Source organism: Diceros bicornis, chromosome 19 (genome assembly GCF_020826845.1).
Source record: "Diceros bicornis minor isolate mBicDic1 chromosome 19, mDicBic1.mat.cur, whole genome shotgun sequence".
NCBI lineage: Eukaryota > Metazoa > Chordata > Mammalia > Perissodactyla > Rhinocerotidae > Diceros > Diceros bicornis.
The window spans coordinates 29354716-29376424 of NC_080758.1; the positions used below are offsets into that span (position 1 = coordinate 29354716).

Below are 21709 nucleotides of genomic sequence, written 5' to 3' on the forward strand. Positions count from 1 at the left end.
CTGATTCTCTGCCAAGGTTGCTTGCCCACTCCCACTGCTCCCACAGCTGCTATCTGACTCGTGGGCTCTGCCCTTCCTCTCTGTGCCCTCCACTCGAAGGGCGACACCTGCATGCACTGGGAGTGGGAGGCCAGCCCAACCATCGGGGCGACAGCCCCTCTGCCACGTGCTTTGTGCCTCCAAAGCTCCCCACACCTTGGTCGGGGCCTCCGACCAGCCATCCTTTGTGGAGCACCCCGTGCCCCAGCTGAACCAAACCCGAACTCCTGGGGCCTGGCTGGGCTGCCCCACAGAACTAAGGTCGTGACATGGAGTGGCAGTGGACCAGCCCAATCCAAAGCCAAGCGGGGACTGGCCGCGGACGCAGCCTCCTGTGCCATGTACTCACGGAGCTGCATAGCATCTCCTTAGAAACAGTCAAAGCTTTGCTGAGAAAATAAATATATGACTATATTTGACAACATAAAATCTATATATTTTTCACCACTGGAATTTAGTCAAGCTGCGTATCCCCCCTGCTCCTGTCCATGTCTTGCTGTCTGTGGCCTCCCTGTTGTGTCTTGTGTTTTGGTGGACATGGTCAGGGCTGGGGCTGTAGTCCACTCTGTCCCTGCTGCTGGAGAAGGCACTTGTGAAGGGCTAGACTGGGCTTGGACCAGACGCCTGTAGATGAGGCAAGTGGGGCCGGCGGCCACCCTCTATTCCTGCTCCGGCCCGAGACCTGCCCGTCTGGGTCAAGGGGCACTAGTCCACAGTGTTGAGGGTCTTCTTTTTGGGGGGTCTGATGGGGCCTTCGACAAGCTTCTTTTTGTCAGTGGAGGAGGCAGCTCACCGCCCCAGACCTGGGGACTGTGGTGGCTGGTAGCCCCACCCAGCCCCTGCGTGTGTCCATGTGTGTGCTCAGTATCTGCATCTATGCAAAAGCTGCAGTGCTGCTGGTGCGGCTGCAGGTGGCGGAGGCGGCAGCCTGCGGGCTCAGGCTTCGGGCCCTGACTGCAGGGCACAGAACGTGGGGCTGCAGGGCGAGGCCAGGGACCGGGGCACCCGTCAAGAGCTCCTCCTCCAAGCTCCCCTTTTCCTTCCTGCTTAACACCTCCTCCTGTTGGGCTGTGATCTTCCCTCCCACCCTCGGCTTCTGGAGCGGAAATCTTTGGGGCTCCCCTCTCCCCAGCCTCCAGCCGGAGCCGATTAGGACCTAAGGACCATGTTTCCAGGAACCACCTTCCGGAGCTGCTGGTCCCTTGGAGCCCAGCGGCCGGAAGTGGCTTCTCCTGAGTTGTAGGGCCCGGGCCAGAGGGGCCCTACTGCTCCTCTGGTCCAGGCTCAGGCAGGAATCCGAGGCGGGGGCTGGGACTCTGCACAGAGAGCTGGCCTTGAGTGGAGTTTAGTCCAAATATCTCCAAGGGTATAACTTAGCTTCTCACTGAACACGCTTCCCAGTTGCCACTAGCACGGGGGTGTCTGACAGCACCTTGGGGCAGAGTGGACAAATAACCAGGTTCTGGGGCCAAGGCCTACTGAGGGGCCTCTGCCCAGTGAATTATGACCCCTCTCTGATCTAGGGGGACAGTGCACACGAGTCACAGTGCACTCATATTCGGCCATCCCCTCGACAGAGAATTCAGGGGACACGGGAAGGGGGGAGGTGGGGCGGGGTCTTCACTTTCGTCTCCTCTGTCCTTTTGTTCATACAGGGTCATACCTGCAGCAGACAGTTCTGAATTAAAGCATGAAAACACAGCGAGACCCTTGGCCTGTCTTCTTTATATTGTGTCTTTTTCTGAGGGGGTGAAGGGGGCTCTATCTGTCCCCGCCAGCATGGGGGTCACAACGTGCGCACTGGAAAAGCCGCGCGGGCGGAGATGCTTTCCAAGGTCGAGGGAACCAGCTTGCCACGTGCTGGTTTAGGTCTACCACACATCTGCTGCGGGCAGCTGGGGTCACTTCCATCCTGGGGGTCACGCAAAGGATCTAGAAGCACCTCCCCTGCCGCCCCCCCCCCCCCACCGAGTCTCAGATCCGCTGGGCCCTGTCAGCACATCACATCCCGTCCTCTGTAGTACCCTGGGCTGGTTCTCACTCTCATTCTCCAGGTGCAGAAGCAGGACACAGTTGCTGAGCAGGGGGTGCACCCAAGCCAGGGCCCCTCTACCAGAGTCCCACGCTGTCCCCGCTCAGCCTGGCAGGCGGCATGTGACGGTGGCAGAGCCAAATCACTGTTCTCAGAGGCAAGGCGCAGAGAAGGCCTTGGTCTCCCACCGCTTAAAAGATAACCAGCCCTGGGCATGTCGTGGGACCAAGGCCTCTGGAATTTTCAATAACTTTTGAGGAAAGGATTTTATTTAAAATCAAATCTTTATTCAAAAGAAGTGAAGAATTACAACTATATACAGTTTGTGACAAAGAGCAAGTAAAAGAAAAAGAAACAATTTTCACAAAGATTATATTTCTGTTCTCTTAAAACACGGAACTATTTTTCTGGCAGTGGCAAAATCTTGAAAGGGACCCCACTACAACTTTAAGAAGCGTTTAGTGGGCCTGCCTACGTGCCCAGCATTTAAACTGGCACAGACCCGGCTGCCTGGGGCCCTGCCCGGGCCCGAGCCCAGTTGAGAGTCTGAGGCTCCAGGAGGCCTGTGTATGAATAAGGCCCACGTGATCAGATGTCGCCCCAACGGGAACACGCCCCCAGGCAGCCCGCCTCCGCAACCCGTCTGAGGACTCTGCCCCTTCCTGCAGAAGGGCGGAGGGCTGAGCTGCCCTCCTGTGGCTTTAGACATCTGGGATGGAGTGGTCCATGGTGTGGTGGAGCAGGGTCGGGGACAACCTAGATGCAGCAACAACGACAGTGGCCCAAACTGGCAGCACCTTCTCCCCCACTGCCCCCCAGCCTTTGCATCCCATGTGGGCCTTCACTCCCATTTCTAGGGCTCAAATCACCAGAAGCCACCAGCCCTCTTGAAGGCAGGAGGGGAGAGCAAGCTGGTCTGTGCCCCACATAAGCCTGGAGGGAGCTGAGGGGGGTGAGGGGAAGGCAGGAGGGGGCGGCCTTACTTTTTGACCATGTGCTCGTAGATCACCGTGGGGATGATGGTCAGGGTGACAACATTCCCAGCCTTGGCCAGAATCTCCGTGACCTCTTTGTCCTGGAGAGAAGGCAAGTGAATGGTCACCCTGGGGGCCAGGGGCAACTCTGCGGGCACCTCTGTCCAAGGGTTCAGCATGGCCCCTGCTAAAGGACACTGCTGACACCCGACAGCAGGGGCAGGGCTCTCCATCAGGTGAGGGTCCCAGGCAGACACCCAGGTGAGGCCTTGCTTGAGCAAGATCGTGGGCCTCCCACCTGAGGATCTCCTCGGTAAAATGAGCACCCCACTCCCCGCCTCACCCTGAGGGCTGTCAAGTGGGCCTGACACACAACAGGGCCTCATAAACACTACTCTCCTTCCCTTCCCCCGAAGAGCTCCTGGAGTCACACAGCCCACGTCTTCTATCCCATCTCCCCAGCCCCAGTCACACTCGGGTTCTGGCCCCAAAGCACAAAGAGGATAACCATGCAGGAGGGACATGTGGCCCACCCACCCACCCGCTGGGCTTGTGTCGGCCAGCCAGCCTGAGCTGAGCCCACAGGGGACCTCAAAGCTCTCACATCTTGTTGACCAATAAAAAGAAACAGGCCTGTGGATGCCATTCAGACCATGAGGAGAACAAGCAACAAAAAGTCTCTAAGCAAAGTGTGCCAAACGGTCCAACGCTAAAGCCGTGGTGATTAGAAGAGCCTCTAGTCCTCACGCAGGGACCAGGGACCTTTATACACATCTCTCACCTGGCTGCACGTTTTCTGAGTGGTTCCAGAATACACGGGAGAAGATGTGCTAAATAGGACTAGTGATGGCCACAGATAGATGTGGAAATAGATAAACTGAAAAGATAAATGATCTCAAGATGCATAGCTGTCTGGAGCCATTCAGAAAAGGGACAAAGCCAGTCCCAAGAGCCTCCCACCACCATGGCTTGGCAGGATAACTGATAAGTTCATAGCGAAGCCTTGAGCCATCCGGGAGGACGAGAGAATGTGCAGCACATTTAGAAGGACTGCTTTCCAGGGTAGTTAAGATCAAAGAACTGTAATGCTTTGGAATTCACTAATATCCAAAAGAGCCAGCTACTAAGAATTGGTATTAGTGTAGTGGACTTTCTAGATATAATGGGTTCCCTTCAGATTGTCATGTCTGATTCCAGAGGGAGGGGAGGGATGCAGCAGGAGGGCTCTTAGACAGTCATCAGGAAGACATTCCTGATCACAATGCTCATGAGTCACCTGAGCAAGCCTCCAAGGAAGGTGGGGAGGCTGCCAAGCACAGGGAAGCAGACATGTGACAGGAATCACTTGGTGATGGCCCTTGTGAGGGTGGAAAACTGGCCTAAAAGACTGTGCCAGCTGCAGAGTGAGAAGCCACTGCCCAGGCCATTCTGCCGGGGGCGCCCTGCCACGTGAGCCCCAAAGCCCTGGCTGCAGGAGGGAATGAACCCTCACTCTAAACCACAACTGGGATTAAGAACCACTCCCGGTCCATGTGGCATCAAGTCAGGACAAAACCACTTTCACTTGTTCCGGGACCAACAGCCACGAGACTCCTCATCCTCCATGGTCCATTCCCCAAGGCAGCCACTCTCAGTCCACATCCACAGCGCTGACCCTGGACCACGTGCTCCTTCTTGTTTTTTGAAGATAAAACTTTAAAACATGCACACACACCCTCAACAAATGAATAGAGGTCAGAAACGGATTTCCGAATAGCAATTTTCTAAAATATTCCTACTATGGAACGTGACCCAGTATCAAACAGAGGTGCCACACAGAGCGGGGAGGTATCCATGCAGCCAGCAGCCCCCTGGGCGCCAGGTCCTTACACATGCCATCTGCCACGCCTCTGGCCTCCACGTGTTAGTAACAGTAGCTAATGTTTACTGAGCACCTACTGTGTGCTGGCCCTGTGCTCGGAGCTCTACGTACCTCGTCTTAGTGAATCCTCACAGCAACCTTAGGACGAGGAAACAGGCTCGGATGGGTCCGCACCTGCCCGCAGACCACCTTCCCACCACCCTGCGGTCCCCCAGCCCCTGAAGGCCCTGGGGCAGGGCGCGGGTGCTGGCCTACCTTCAGCCCAATGACGTTCTGCCCGTTCACCTCGCACACGGAGTGGTTGGTGAGGAGCCCGTTGCGGGCCGCGGAACTCCCTTTGACCACAGAGACGACCTTCCCCTTCTTGATGACAAAGCCAACGAGGCCAGTGCTGTCCTTGTGCAAGGTGATGGTCCGCTGGAACGGCCTGGCGGGGCGGACAGTGAGCTGGGCCCGGGACGTGGCTGGGGGCGGAGAAGAGCCTCCTGGGGCTGGCTACTCACTCACCTGTCCCGAACAACCATGACGATCTTCTCCGCCGCTGCCTTCTTCACCACCCGATGGGCCTTGTCCGTGCTCCACCCAGCACAGTCACGCCCGTCAATCTGCAGGATCTGGTCCCCAAAGCGCAGCCCCACAAGGGATGCGGGGGTGTTGGCCTGGACCAGCTGCACAAAGAGCCCCTGAGGGAGGCAGGGCCCACAGTCAGCTCCCCGGCCCAACGCAAGCCCAGGGCCCTCCTCCAAGCTGTTTTCCTCCTGATCCTCTGGGAGTGGACAGGGAACCGGGACCAGAGCTCTGTGGCTGGTACAACGGTTACCCTACTTTCCTAGGGAGGAAACACTCCAGGCCACACAGCTAGGAAGCAGCAGTCAGGATTTCAACCGGGGCTGGATGCTGCAGCCCCGCCTTGTGGACTGCAGCCTCTCACAATGGCATTGGCATCCAGGCTTCCACTATACACAGACAGCCGCCTGGCATCCAGATCCCTGTGTGCTGGGGGGAGGAGGGTGAGGGAGGTTCCCAGCCACAGGAGCCCACGGAGGGGCAGGAGGGTCCTTGCTGAAACCCAGAGCCGGCCCTGGGGTCTTGGGGCAGGGGGATTGAGAGGAAGAGCCTGGGCGTGAGGGTTAGGAGGGCCTCGGCTCCCATGACCGCTCCGCATCCTCCTTAGTGTGGTCGTGCCCCGCGCCGCCCCCTCTCGGGCTGGTGGGCGATGCGGCCAAAGCCCGGGAGACGCGCGGGGCAGCGCAGGCAGCTGGGGCTGCGGGGGTGGCGCTGTCCAGCACGTGCCCTCGCCCTCCGAGGGGCTCCTCTTTTCCCGCCCGGCCCCCAGCCCCACCTGGTCGATGGCCCGCAGCCGCAGCCCGGTCTTGCCACGCTCGTCCTTGCACAGGTGGATCTCGCGCACCCCGGGCTTGATCTCCGCACGCCGCGCGCCCAGGCTGTTCCCGGACACCGGCGCCACCACCTGGCCCGGCGAGGGGCCCGAGACCACCGTCTGCAGACACCAGGAGGACAGGGGGTCAGCCTCGTAGGGATAGGGAAAGGAGGATGGAGGGGTCGCTGGGCCCCACGCACTTCTCTGCAGGGGGCCAGAGGGGACGCGGCTCCATGAAGCCACTAGGGGGCGTCCAAGTCCACGCCCCTGAAAAACAGCCGGGAAAATGAGAGAACACAGGACAGGTATACAGCAAGAGGGCCCTCCTTTTCCAAGGCAAGTTGGTATCAGGAGAAGACCTTTTTAAAACCTACTTAAAAACAGAAAAATTTCACAGCAAATAGTGCACAATGAGGGGAAAAGGGCTCGATTTGATTTTTGCCTTGAAAAAAATTAAGCTAAAAGTATAAAAATGAATGAATGCTTTCCCCCTAAGATCCAGAATAAGGCAAGGATGTTCACTCTCACCACTACTGTTAAATACAGTACTGGAAGAATTAGCCAGAGCAATAAGGCAAGAAAAAGAAATAAAAGGCATACAGATCGGAAAAGAAGAAACAGAATGGTCCCTATTGTGGATGACATGATGGTCTACTAGAAAATTCCAAGGAATCTACAAATAAACTAGAACTAATAAGTGAGTTCAGCAAGGTCTCAGGATACAAGATCATATAAAAATCAATTGTACTTCTATATACTAACAATGAACACGTGGAAAGTGAAATTAAAAATACAATACCACTTACAATCACAAAAAAAAAAAAAAGAAATACTAAGTGTAAATCTAACAAAACATGTATAGGAATTGTATGCTGCAAACCCCAAAACACTGATAAAAGATATCAAAAAATATCTAAATGGATGGAGAGATATTCTCTTTTCAGGGATTGGAGGAACAAATTGAGGAATTGTCAATTTGGGGACAATTGACAGCTTTAAAGTATTTTCTATGAAAATCTCTACAGGATGTTTTGTAGATATAGACAAGGTTAATCTAAACCTTATATGAAAAGACAAAGGATCTAGAATAGCTAAAACTATTCTGACAAAAACAGTAAAGCAAGAAGAATCACTCCACCAAATTTCAAGACTTATTCTGCAGCTATAGGAATCAAGACAGTGCGATACTGGCGGAGGGGCAGACACACAGAGCAGCGGAACAGAAGAGAGAATCCAGAAATAGCCTCACGTGGTAGGGCCAACTGCTTTTAACAGAGGCGTGAGAGCAGTTCAATGGAGAAGGCATAGTCCTTTCAACAAACGGTGTGGGAGCACTTGAACATCCATAGGCAAAAATACGAACCTTGACCTAAACCTCACACCTTTTACAAAAACTAACTCAAATTCAATCATAAATTTAAACATAAAACTATAACGGTTTTAGAAGAAAATAAATGAGAATATCTTCAGGACATAGGGCTTGGTGAAAATTTCTTAGACAGGATACCAAAGGATGATCCACATACATACAAAACATCAATAAATTGAACCTCATCAAAATTCAAAACTTTTGCTCTGCAAGAGACCCTTTTAATAGGATAAAAAGAGAAGCTACACACTGGGAGAAAATATTTACAACCACATGTCTGAGAAAGGACTCTGGAATAAGGAACTCACAAAACTTGACTTAAAAAACAATCCATTTAGAAAATGAGCAAAAGATTTAAAGAAACATTTTACTGAAAAGAATTTACAGCTAGTGAAAAAGCACACGAAAAACTGTTCAGCATCGCTAGCCATCAGGGAAATGTAAATTAAGACCATGACAAGACATCACTACACACCTATCATAACAGCTAAAATTAAAAACAGTGACAACACCAAATGCTGGTGAGGATGTGAAGGACCTGGAGCACTCATGCATTGCTGGCAGGAAAATAAAATGGTACAGCCACTCTGGAAATAGTTTGGCAGCTTCTTAAAAATATATAAACATACATTTATCATACAACCTAGCAATTGCACTCCTGGGCACTTATCCCAGAGAAATGAAAACTTATGTCTGTACAAAAAGCTGTATACAGGGGGCCGGCCTGGTGGTGCAGCGGTTAAGTGCACGCGTTCTGCTTCAGCAGCCTGAGGGTTCCCATGTTTGGATCCCTGGCGCCCACCGACTCACCGCTTGTCAAACCATGCTGTGGCAGCATCCCGTACAAAGTAGAGGAAGATGGGCACGGATGATAGCCCAGGCCAATCTTCCTCGGCAAAAAAGAGGATTGGCATCGGATGTTAGCTCAGGGCTGATCTCCCTCACACACACACAAAAAAGCTATATACAAACATTCATAATAGCTTAGTCTGTAATAGCCAAAAACTGGAAATAACTAAAATGTCCCTCAATGGCTTAAACAATCCACGGTACATCCATACCATGGACTACTACTCAGCAGTAAAAAGGAATGAGCTATTGATACACACAACAACTTGGAAGAATCTCAAGGGCATTATGCTGAGTGAAAAATGCCAACCTGAAAAGATCATACACTAAATGATTCTGTTTACATAACATTCTGAAACAACAAAATTATAGAGACAGAAAACAGATGGGTGGTTCCAGGGGCTAGGGATGGTGAGGGGAGAGGGTGGGCATGATTATGAAGGGGCAGCACAAGGGAGACCTTGGTGGTGATGGAATAGTTCTGTATCTTGACTGTGGTGGTGGTTACATGAATCCACATAGGTGATAAAACGACACAGAACTATGACACAATGCCTGTCTCTGATGCCTGTCACTGATATTTTACTACAGTTACATAAAATGCAGCCATTGGGAACGGGGTGGGGAAGGCTGGCATCTGCTGTACCCTTCTCTGCACTATCTTTGCGACTTCCTGTGAATCTACGATTATTTAAAAATAAAAAGTTAAAAATAAAGACAATTAAAAATTTTTTTGATTTATAAAAATGCATTTATCTGTCATATTTTCTCAAAATTTAGGTTTAATGCACTTATGTCCTAATTATCGGAACAAACAGGAATTAAGTCAAGGGATTAAAACTGAACTATGTAAACATGCCTTTCTTTGCTTCACGTTTGTCCTTCACAGCATGACCATCAAGGGGGTCATTTTAGAGAATGTCACCAGTTCTTCTCAGGGTCACACATGTCCTCATCCTTGTCGGTTTTCTCCCGTGAGGTCCTCATTTGTCAGTGGCTTTGCATGTGGCTGTGACAGTTCTCATTGTTGATTCCATCAACTTCATGAACTCATCCAGCCTTAGCCAGAGTCGCGGTTTCCCTTTGCAATTGATTTTCACTGGCTCAGGGGGAGCTGGGCAGACAAGGACACTGACCAATGGCCCACAGGGACACTGGGAGGAGGTCTGAGTGGGGACTGGGTCTCTAAGTGAACACATTTTCAGGAGAGAATATTCCTGTGCTATGATTTCTTTTGCTCCCCGAAGCCCTGGAGAGCAGGAATCAAGCATTACTGGCTAATTTGGGGACCAGAGCCAGGTGACAAGCTCCTCCCGCCTCGGTTCTGCCTGTACATGCAGCTGCACTTGTCACAGGCAGCCCTTCATCAGAAGCCCCCCCAGCTCAGACTGGGTTTAATGTCCTTCCTTCTACCCAGCAGGCTCAGGCCAGCAGCCTGAAGCCAGAGGTCAAAGGGCAGGTGGTGGCCCTCCAAACCCAAGGCCCGTGGGAAATCATGAAACCCCACAGCACTTTTAATGAAGGCTCAAAATGAGAAGTGCCATCAAGAAACAGAGCCGCAGGAATGCCGGAGAAAGAAAAGATTCAAGTGTGTTTAAATGGCCAGACCAAGGAGGGACAGTCGGAACCTTCTGTGCCCACATTAGGCAAGAAACAAATACCTACACTCGCGTCTTCTGGAATCTGCAGCAGGCTCTGCTGGACTTCTTGGCTGGAGAGGGAAAGACCCATATAATTTTCCAGCTCTGCCAGGTTTGGGTACAAAACTGATGGGAAGGGAAGGAAGGAAGGAGAACGCTGTTACTCAAGGGCACGAGCCTAGCCACACCTGCTGGCTCCTAGGTGGTCGGTCCTGTTGATGAAGAACCAGGGCCTGGGAATGCTGTTTATTCCCGAGAACGCAGCATATCCCTGAGAACTCTCTGTGTCCCCAGGAACACGGGAGCTGTGGGAGAGGACCGCAGGAACACTGCTGGTGATGGGGGTCCTCTCCTCAGAAGGTCTGGGGATCAGGGAGCTGCCTTTCTCCAAGAGCGGCCCGGGACACTGAGGCCCTCAAGTGCCACTTTGGTGTTCAACTCAACTGACTTTATTTGGCACCGACCAGACATGCAACACAAAGCACAGAGCTGGTGCTGGGGCCATGAGGCCTGCCCCTGAGAAATGCCCCGGCTGCGGCTGTGGAAGGCGGGCGTCTGAGGCAAGGGCAGCTCGGAACAGTGCACACAGTGAGGGGGCGGAGTTGGGCCTGAGGTCAAGTTTCACCACCAGTCTTGTTTGTTCAAGACTGCCGCGAACCACTCTAGGGGGCCCAGACATCCTGGTCTCTTCATGCCGCCTTCTGTGGCGGCCCAATCAGGGATGGTAGGCCCTCACTAAGCCCGATCTTCTCGGTGACCCCTCGCAGGGTCCTAGTGAGAGTGAAATGCGCATAAGCCCAGCGCACAGTGGCAGACTTAAGAGGAGAGCATCTGGAAGTGAGCAGAAGAGGTCACTCTCGGTCAAGAGCACCCCCAACTGCCACTCACTCACCTGAAGGCTGGGAGACGGCTGTCCCCTGGACTGGCAGGGCGGGCATCCTGGACGCGGCTCTGGCCTGGGCCTGGGGAGGGGCAGGGATTGCTGGTCAGCTGTGGCCTGGATCCCCAGAACCCTTGGAGCCTGGGGCTCCCTGAGGCTGGGGGTCAGGGCATTAGGTATGCTGGGGGCTTGAGGGGGGGCGTCTCTGAACCTTTGAGGTTGTGTGTAAATGTGGCCTCTGCAGATGTCCTCGTTTCTGGGGGCAGGTTCTCCCAGGGGCCCACACCCACCAAATGTCATGATCTGTTGACCACCTGAGGCCACCAGCACATTGAGACCCACCTCCCAACCACATCCTCAGTCAAAAAGTCCCAAATCCTCAAAACCCACTGAGACCACAGGTGGGACAGAAGAGGAAGGAGCTTCTGGGGGCTAAGCAGGCCAAATGCCATGCCCATGGGGTTTACTTTGGAAGCCTGCCCTACAGTGTGGGGTCTCCTCAAACCCAACAGAGGAAGCTCTGGGACAGAGCAGGCCTGAGCGAGGCCAGTCTGCAGCTGCTCGGTCTTCTCCATTCCTGCTGTAACTCCACTGCCTTGGCCTCTGGACACCTGCTCCACCAGCAGGTCCTGCAGTGGTGACCTGCATGCCCAGGGGCCCCCAACACCCAGCACCTTCCAAGGCAAGCCTCCCTTAGCTACCCTGGGGTAATCCCAAAGGCCCCATCACAGGGCCCAGGCTAACACAGGCCTGGCGGCTTACCTGAATTACCTGGTCCACCTTCAGGTCCTCCAGAGATGGGTACAGGGTGGACATGGCTGCTCCTTGGAACACCCTGCAGGTTACAGGGGGTGAGGAGGGGTGAGGAGTGAGAGGAGGCACGGACGTCCACCTCCTGCCCATGTGTGTCACTCAGCACTCTCAGGATGAGAAGATACCAAGAAGGTATTATTATCCCCATTTTGGAGATGGGGGAGCAGGATTTGAACCCAAGTCTGTTTGGTTCCTAAGCCCATGGTCTCCACCCTTGCAAAATTCCATCCCATGATGTCTAACTGACCCTGGGCTTTAGAACCCAGACCCAGAGGACCACCCAGGACACGCTAGCCAGGAAAAGCAGGACTAGGGGCCACGCCCTTCCTGCCATGTTTCAAAGGTCAGACAGGCTAATGAGGTCTGATCACTCGAGACCAAAATTCAATCCAGCAGGTTCCTAGTGAGCACTTGCTGCATACCCAGCCTAGGTTAGGGGTTTGCACAGCATGGTCCCACAGCAGCACAGGATTCAGGTCAGTGTTGAGTGGGTGGGGACTTCATATCACAACAGCAAGGCAGCAGGGCACTACCCCCTACACCCTTCTTCACCTCTGCGTATTTGAGCTCCTACTGTTTACCGCCCATTTCCAGCCCTGATCTTGGCTACAACGAACTAAGACCGACAGATATTGTTCAAAACAGACACACAAACTGTAGCAGAATTTAAACATTCATTGCTCCAGAGGGAGGAGGGAATGGGGGTTTGGGGAAGCACCATGAACGTTTACTAAACACCTTCTAACTGTCCCAGAGGAGAAGCAGTAGGACCTCGGAGAAAGGTACTCGAAGAAATTCAAAGGAATTACCTCACAAGAAACGCTTAACCTCTTTTCTAGATAAAATGTGAGGAAGGCGCAGTCTGTCTTTCTGGGTTCTTTTCCATTTTCCCACTGACCCGTTGGCTCTGTCACATCTCCAGGCCTTTACTGAGCCGGTCCACTCCAACTGGATGCCCTGCCCCATCGTTTATCACCCTTGGTTCCTGCTGGACAGGCCTCCCCGGGCTCCCCAGGCAACGAGGTCACTGCTCCTCCCACCCAGGGCCGTGCCCTCTGGGAGAGACCCTGGGCCAGGCTCTCGCCTCATTAATTGTCCTGTCTCGTCTTCTTGTCTTCCCAGCTTCCCAATTGCAGTTCCTTAGGATCAAAGTGTGTCCTATCCACCCCACTGGTCCCACATTCCCTGGTACACAATAAAGGGATGGCTGGGTGTCACACAGAACTGAGTGGCCTGTGCCAGGGGTGGTGTGACTCCAGTCCCGCCCAGGTGCAGGTCATCTGGGTATCTCCCCTGAGTGACCCCAGGGGCCAAAGTCGTCCTCATCCATCACTGCTCCTTCTCCTTCCTCTGCACCTGCTGCCTGACCCTTGCATCAACACTGACCACCCCCAAACACACAGCACCCCTCCTAATCTGCCACCAAATCCCATCTATCCCACACCCCATCCCTAATCCCCATGATGTTGTGCAGACTTCCATCATCTTCCTGCCCCTCCCCAGGGGCCACGAGATCCTCCCACGGGTCCTGCCTCCTCTCTTGCTGTTCTCCAGACAGCAGCAAACAGGCCCTGTCTGCATGAGCCTGGGATGTCATGCTCCTGCTAAAAGCCCCCCAGTGGCTCCCCACTGCTCTCAGGATCTAGCCCAATTCCCTAAAGTGGCCCACAAGGCCTTCATGATTCCTCCAGTGATAGGAACAGGCCAGATGCAAACAGATTTTATTTGACCTTGCAGAGTACTTCACACATTCAAATTAGCGGCCTAATGTACAACTCAAGACACAGCATTTAATAATCTAATTTTGCTGCTCCTGAATAATAGGAAACTTTGGCAACCTTGGACTGCAGCTGAGTAGCTATAGCGAAGCAGCAGCAGACTGTAGGGCGCCCCAGGCCCCACTGCTCTCTATTGTCTCTTACATCTAGACCATTTTACTCACTGGTGCTGAGTCCTCACAGACATCTGTTTGCAGCTCCTGTCTAACTCTCCAGCTTCATTTCTTGCCACGTGTCCTTCTCCTAACCCCCAATCTCAGCTCCAGCCACAACGAACTCCTTTCAGATCTTCGAACTAATTGAATTTTCTCAGGTCTCCAGGCCTTTGCCTGTGTTATTCCCTCTATGTGGAATACTCTTCCACGCCCTCCACTCCCTGGCTAACTCCTAATCATTTTCAAGTCCCAGACCAGAGGACTCTTCTCTCAGGAAGCTTGCCTTGATTTGCACCCCAACCTCACCCATGTCCTCACTCCTGTGGATTGTTCGTTACACCTGTAGTAGCCTCTTGACTTCTCCATCTACCTTGTTAGACTGGGAGTTCCAAAAGGGCAGGAAGTGGGCCTTCTCATTTGCTGTGGAACCCCTAGCCCCTAGCATGGACATTCACTCAATAATGTTGCCAAAGGCAATGCATTCTGCCTGGGCTTCCACTCTTCTCCTTGTAAACAAAGTTCTGATGTCCTCAGACTCCCACCTTCCTAGGATGCAAACAAGGACCAGAGGTCTCAAACGTGTTTCATTTGCTTCTCACAGTTTCTTTTTTAAATTTACATTTAAATTAGTGCCTTCATTTTAAAATCTGGAAACATAAAATTCTTCACTTCTAACTGTATTGAAAAAAAACCAAAATATTTGGCAATGCAACAGCATCATTCCCGGCAACACCCAGCCTCCCTCTTAGATGGGGCTCTATATGCTTTCTTGTTTCCCGAAGGACCCACCCAGCCAATTTACGTTGCCTGCTCAGCTCCTAGAGGCAGGCAGTTCCAGATCCTTGCCCTAGCCTGGCCTTTGGGACAGAAATGATCATCTCAAGAGGATAGGGATTGTCCCAGGGGAGGGGGAGACTGGCTCTGACCTCCTTTAAACTGGCTAGGGGAGAGACTCCTTTGCCTGTGGCCTTCCCGCTGGACACACACTCTGGGAGATTTTCACCTTGGGACAGTCCTCAGGAGGTACCATCTACCAAAAACATGCCCTGCCACCAGGATCACGCATGAACAGCAGATGTGAAAGTAAGAGGCCACCTCTGCCCTGCTTTTTCTAAACTGAAGCAGCAGAGTGGTTTATATTTTTAGCAGCTGCCCTCTGGGAGAGCAGAATCAGAGATCCACTTCCAGGGCTGGCCCTGTGGCGTAGTGGTTAAGTGCGCGCAATCCGCTGCTGGCGGCCCAGGTTCTTATCCTGGGCGCACACTGATGCACCACTCATCAGGTCATGCTGTGGCGGCATCCCACACAAAGTGGAGGAAGATGGGCAAAGATGTTAGCCTAGGGCCAGTCTTCCTCAACAAAAAGAGGAGGAGGATTGGCATGGATGTTAGCTCAGGGCTCATCTTCCTCACAAAAATAAAAAAGAGATCCACTTCCTGGAAACCACTTCCAGGCCAGGACCACACAACCCTTTCTCTGAGTCTGGGACCCTTTCACTACTGCCACCTTCTCTGGGCCCCAACTCAGTTTTAGAGTTCCGGGCAGAATCAGGAAGCAGGTATTCCTCTGCCTTGTAGCAGTTCATGACATAGTGAGGAACAGCTCCCTGCCAGCAAATATGTTCTGTGTCTCCTTCAACTATCCATTTATTCAGTCATGACATTTGAGAGTCTGCCGTGTGCCGGGGAGCCTGGACCTGTTTTAGTCATGCTGGTCCCTCTGCCGGCACACCACCCTTCCCTTCGTGGTGCTCTTTCAAGGCTCAATTCAAATGCTACTTCTCTGGTTGGCTTTTCCAGGCCATGGGACCCCCTGCTGGTTGGCTGGGTCTTCTCCTGTGTTCCTAACCCTGACTTGTACTGCTTCTATTGTCAAGCTATTTATCATATTGTATGATTAATATCTGGGTATTTTCTCACACTGGACCCCCCTCAGAAGGGCAGGGGCTGCACCCCATTCACCACACTATACCTCCCCACCGAAACAGTGCCCAGCACATGTACGCTGGCAAAAATTGTTATTTGACTGAATAAATCAGTGGTTTTCCAAGGAACAGATTAGAAATTTGTCTAAGTATTTTTTGGTGTCACAAGACTTGAGGGGACACATTCAGGGAGCAGAGATCTGGACCTCTTGTAATGCAATTGTCCTCTGTCCCGCACAACTTTCCAGTAGCCTGCCAAACCTGCATGTAGGCAAAAAATATGTTTATAACCTGTTTTATATACAAATACAATGAGGTTTTTTTTCCGGTTTTAATATACAATATATTACCCAGAAGTGTATATACCAGGTTAATCCGGGAAAATTATACTTTATTTTGACCACCATTTTGGAAAATCACTGTTGATCCTTCTCACCACAGGTGAGTCACCAGAACACGCCCACGTGTGTCTGCATTGTAGCTGTCACCGTGACTCCATGCCCGTATACAGACATTTAGCCTTTGATCCAAGATGTCAAATATAAACTGTTGGGAAAATTCAGTTGAATATTGTCTTCCATTAAATCCAAACGTACTCCTTCTGTTAGGTACAAGCACGACTGGGTGTAACCCAGTCTGAGCTTTTACACAGCGAAATGCATATTCTTATTATAAATTACTCTCATTGCCCTCATTTCTCCTTCATTATAAAGACAGGGCATCATATTGATTTTTTCACCCAGGGAGAACGGCCCCTCAGGACGAACCCGCCCCCTTCTCCAGCCTCAATTTCCCGTTTTGTGAAACGGGAACAGCCAGGCACAAACTCCATGCATTGGGACACCGGAGAAAGCCCCAACGGTCCCAGGACCTCTTCTTCACCCCAGGCCTCAGTTTCCCAATCTGTCACTCCGCTCAGTCATCCCCAAACGACTCCCACCCCGACGCAGCCCTTACTGCGAACCCGGCCAGAAGCGACAACTCCCGGTTGCTATTGGCTACGGCGCCTGCGCAGAGACCCCTCCAGGCCGCTAGGGCGCGCTGCGTCATCTAGAGCGCATGCGTCTCGCCCACCCTGGCCTCCGCGCGACTACGGGCGGCTCCCAGGATGCCCCGCGGCTGCGGGGTGGAAAATGGTGGTATTTTCGGCCTTTGGTTGTTGCCCAGTGGTTCTTAAGAATCTCTCTGGCTTCTCGCTTTCTCCAGGCGCCTGTGGCTGGCGCCGGCATCGCCAAAAAGAGATCAGGTAAAGCAGAAAAGTAAGGGATGGGAAGGCTCTGTCCGGCTCCGTGTCCGTTCTTTACCGGGCTGGAGGCTGCGCGGGTCAGATCGAGCTTTAAAGGGGCGAACGCCCCTTCGCCTCCCCACGCCCCTGACCCCTGAGGGCCCGTTACGGCTCCGAAGAGGGGAGGGTGCGGTTGAGCCGCCCGCCGCTGACCGATAGGATTCTGTGCTGAGGCAGCTGGCAGAGGGGAGGGGAGGAGGGCAAAGTTCCCACGCTGCGCTCCCGGCTGCCTGCTGGTGGAACTGAAAAGGACGCCCCCTCGCTGCCTACGCTTTCGGAAGCGCCTTCAGTCCCGGGTAGTTCCTACCCGTCGTGACGTCACCATCCCTCCCACTCTTTCTCTCCGGGCTTTCTAGCCTGGCCCCGACTCCTGACCCTCTGCTGAGCTGCAAATGCCTCGCCCCACTCCACGCAGATTCACCCCCGGATCCCACCCAACAGTGCCTGAGTGACTGAGCCCTGCAGCTCAGGGGAGGGGTCTTGTGCTTTGCTGGGCAGATCACTTCCCACAGCAAAACTGGACCCACTGCTTGTTATGAGGGACCCAGGCAGTCGAGTCTGTGGGGTGCGGGACAAGAGGCTAGGGCAACCAGGAAGGCGTCCTGGTGGAAGGAAGGAGGGTTCAGGAGGGTAGAAGTGGAGTGTGCTACTCCAGGGGTAGAGAGGCCTGGGCCCAAAAGTCCAGCTGCCTTCCAGATCTTTACTACCTCCTGCGGGTCATTCAGACTGGACTAATTTTTCCCCAATTTTGCTGCTGCTCTACAGCTGCCCCACCAAATCCACCCCATGGTTTGAGCCAGAAGTCTGGGAGTTACCCTGCTCTTGAAGCCATACCCAGCTCTTGCCCTCAGGATAAATCTCAAACTTCAACTTGGCATTCAAATCTCCGACTCCTGGTACCATCTCCAATCTCACCTCCTCACTCTTCCACACTCACGCTGCATTTAATACATTCCACACTGCTGATCCCAGAACTCACCCTGCTAGTTCACGCCTACGTGCTTTTGCAGATGCCTCTGTCTTGAATGCCCTCTCCTTCCCCCTTGTTCATCTGGTGAACTGCTCTTCCTTCAATTCTAAGCTTTCCCCCAAATCCCCACATCCACACACACACAGTTAGGCAAGCCTCCCATTTCTAGACCACAGAATCTCATATTCACCTGTTGATCCTTCATTCCACTAATGTTTATTAAGCACCTCCTGTGATCAAGGCCCCCTGCATTTCCTGGGTTGGATTTCCACTGTGTTGTATTTCTTGCCTGTCTCCCTCTCTGGTCAGGAATGTGGCTCATTTCTGAATCCCCAGTGCTGCACCCAGTGCCTGGCATACAGCAGGCGTTATTGTTTCTTTTTTTTTTGGTGAGGAAGATCAGCCCTGAGCTAACATCTATTGCCAGTCCTCCTTTTTTTCCTCTTTTTCTCCCCAAAGCCCCAGTAGACAGTTGTATGTCATAGTTGCACATCCTTCTAGTTGCTGTATGTGGGACGCCGCCTCAGCATGGCCGGACAAGCGGTGCGTCGGTGTGCGCCCCGGATCCAAACCCGGGCCGCCAGTATGGAGCACACGCACTTAACCGCTAAGCCACGAGGCCGGCCCCTGTTTCTTAAAGGAGTGCAAAAGCAGACACAGAGGGCAGAGGAAAGCCCAAAAAAGTCCTTTAAAGGAAAACCCTGGGCCTAGAAAGAGAAAAACCACTGCCCCAATGAGGTAGATTGAAAGGTTGGCTCCTACAATCTGACAGTGGAAGAGTTTGCTCAATTTCAGTGCTGTTGGCTTCTGGCAATTAATTGGCTCCTCTGAAAGGAAAAGAAGCCATCTAACCCATCTATCCCAGAGGCATTTTCCTCTCCCGCTGTGCTTTGCAGAATTTCCATCCCTGAGCTTCTGTACTCTTTGGTATTATAAGCAATAACAACCAACACCCACAACAAAGCAGCAGTCGGGTCCTCAGAGATCAGCAGGGGCTGGCAGCCCCCATCTTTGGAATAAGAACACTCCTTCAGAACACTTTGTTCCAGAGAGCTGAAACTCTGGGACTCCCACTTGTTGCTGTGGACACCTCATCCATCCTTCAGGAGACTGTGCAGGAGGGAGGCATGGGTTAGAGTGTCAGAGGAGTAGCTCCTAGAAGGCCACATTAGCCCCGGGGTATGGAGGGGTGGGAAGGAAGAGGCTGCTGCTAGGCCACCAGCATGTACCCCCTCCCCCCAGGGCTGTACTGCCTGCTGGAGAAGAGCTGTGGACTTCAAGGAATGCAGAGGCTCCCAGTCCAGGCCCAGGAGGGCCAGGGCAGGAGCAAGGATGTTGGAGGCAGGCAGTACCGCGTTCAGACTGCTGCCTCTGACGGGAGAGCAAGCATGGACAAGTCCCTTTTGAGTGTCATTTCTTCCTTTGTGATATGGGTAACAATACTTGCATCACAGAGTTACTGTGGAGATTAAAAGATTCTTAAAAAGAGGTCAGATGTGTTTGGAAAGCACCCAGCACAGTACCTAGCACGTAAAGGGCATGCAGTAATCGTTAGCTATTGTTCATTTATTCAGTACATGTACTGAGTGTCCAAGTCCCAGTACTGTTCTAGGTACCAGTAATAAGGCAGTGAACAAAAGAAAAATCTGTCCTTGCGGAGTGTCACTTTCTAGGTAGATAAATAAGTGGGTATGCTGTGTTAGATGGTGGGAAGTGATGGGGAGAAAGATAGAGCAGGATGGGGGATAGAGACTGTCAGGAGGTCCAGAAGAGTCTCACTGTTGGCGGGGAAGGTGGGTGGAGAGTGACTTTTGAGTAAAGTGGTAGGGAAGAGCATTCAGGCTGGGGCTTAGCCGCTGTGGCCGCCCTGTGGTGGGAGTGCCTGTTGTGACCAGTGAGACTAAGTCAGTGTTCAGAGGGGAGTAGCCGGAGAGGAGGTGGGAGAAGTGGTGTGAGGGCCCGATCCTGTAGGGGCTTTGGGGCATGGTGAGGACTTGGCATTTACTCTAGTGAGATGTGAGCCACTGGAGAATTTTGAGCAGCAGGGTGGCGTGGTCCAACTTCCATTTTAACAGGCCCCCTCTGCTGATGTTTGGAGAGCAGACTAGAGGGGCAAGGGTGGACGCAGGGAGCCTAGGTGAGAAGCCATGGTGGTGTTAGAATTGTTACTAGTTTGGGCCACTGGGTGGGAAGCAGCCAGTGTGGTGCCGGCCTGGCACACAGCAGCCTCATTTTAAGCACCATATTCTGAAACTGCTGTGTGGAGGGCACATATTGATGTCTTAGGTCATTATCTCATTCAGTTCTGATTGCGTGGGGATATTTCCAGTCTCCAAATGAGGAAACCAGTTCTCAGAGAGGTCAGGCCACCGGCCCAGTTCCCCAGCAGATTTTCCCTGCCATGGTAGGACGTTGTTGGTAGAAATGGCTTCAGGCAAAGAAGTGAGTAACAGAAGCTGAGGATTGGCTCTTTGCCTGGCCTTCCAAGGCCTACTTCAAGGAGCAAAGTGGGGGTCCGACCTCCTTGAGCACTGTCATACGCAGTCAGAAGGAGCCGGGGCCCTCGTGATGTTTGGATAAAGGTCACTCAGCCCTCACTCCTGGCCCAGGGCTGGAGTCAGAAGAGGAGACCCCAGTCATACTTCCCTCCCAGAGTGAAGCACCTTGAGAAGAAACTGCCTGGAAGTCCCAGAAGGGGCGGGCCAGGGTGGGAATGAGGCAGGTAAGAGCAAGTCTCGCTTCTCCCTGTCCCAGCCACGACGGGCCCAGCCCAGCTCTTACCTGCAGGCCAGCTGCTGCTGCACGTCCTTCTCCCGCCACTGCCCAGAGTGTCTGTTCCTCTCCCTGGAAAGTGGTGGCCCTTGTCCCAGCTGAGTTCCTGCTCTGGGAAGGGTGGCGCCTACCCTGCTCAGCTGACTCACCTGGGACTGGGATGGGCCAGGTAAACAAGGCAGGTGGCCAGGCCTGGAGGAGGACTTTGGCCTTACTCTAGAAGTGGAGGTGGGTTGGGGGCACACACAGCTGCTGCTGGGAGGGGTGTGAACAAGACTTGGCCTTGAGGAAAGTGGATTTGGATTGGACACCTGGTCCTGCTGAATGTGAGGGGAGTTTGATGGGTATCCAGGGTCTTAAAAAATGGCCAAACCTTGTGACCCAGTATTGCTGCTTCTAGGAACTTGTTACAAGAAAATAAACAAGTAGGCAATGAGGGCCCATCGCTGTGTGGCTTATAATAGGGGAATCTGGAAATCCCAAATGCCCATCACTAGGGTCTGGCCCAATAAGCCAGTTTCTATGGAAGTTCACCAAGCTGTTAAAGTCGCTTAAGGAAACACACCATGAGGAAATGTTCCTGAGATACTGCAAGATATTGAAAAATCAGAATTGCGGTTCTGATTTTGGGTTTGGTTTTCGTTTTTGAAAAGTGGATGAGTACTGAAAACAGTCTGGAAGGAAATATACTAAAGTGCAGAAAATCTGGATGGTGGTGGGATTGTGGGTGTGATTTTTGGTTTGTACTTTTGTGTAGATTCCAAGGTGGTGGGATTTTGTTTTGTTTTGTTTTGAAGTTAGTTTTTGCTTTGAATACTTACGATTTTTTTAAGGGAGGAGCAGCAAATTAAGTTTAATTGTTTTAAAGAGGAATTTAGGGGGCTGGCCCTGTGGCGTAGTGGTTGAGTTCGTGCACCCCGCTTCAGCAGCCTGGGGTTCGCAGGGTTTGGATCCTAGGCGTGGACATACACACGGCTTCATCAAGCC

The 21709-nt window shown here is 52.6% G+C and overlaps 1 protein-coding gene across 1 annotated transcript; it reads right to left on the reverse strand.

Annotated features, from left to right (window-relative positions):
* Positions 1-2342: 2342 nt before the first annotated feature.
* Positions 2343-20789, reverse strand: SDCBP2 (syndecan binding protein 2). Its single transcript, XM_058563037.1, has 9 exons — positions 20732-20789; positions 11788-11860; positions 11038-11107; positions 10171-10271; positions 6249-6407; positions 5414-5589; positions 5162-5333; positions 3055-3146; positions 2343-2827 (listed from the first exon to the last, which is right to left on the reverse strand). Exons 2-9 carry the CDS (start codon positions 11839-11841, stop codon positions 2773-2775), a joined length of 879 nt encoding a protein of 292 aa, XP_058419020.1. The 5' UTR covers positions 11842-11860; positions 20732-20789; the 3' UTR covers positions 2343-2772.
* Between the last annotated feature and the right edge of the window lie 920 nt (positions 20790-21709).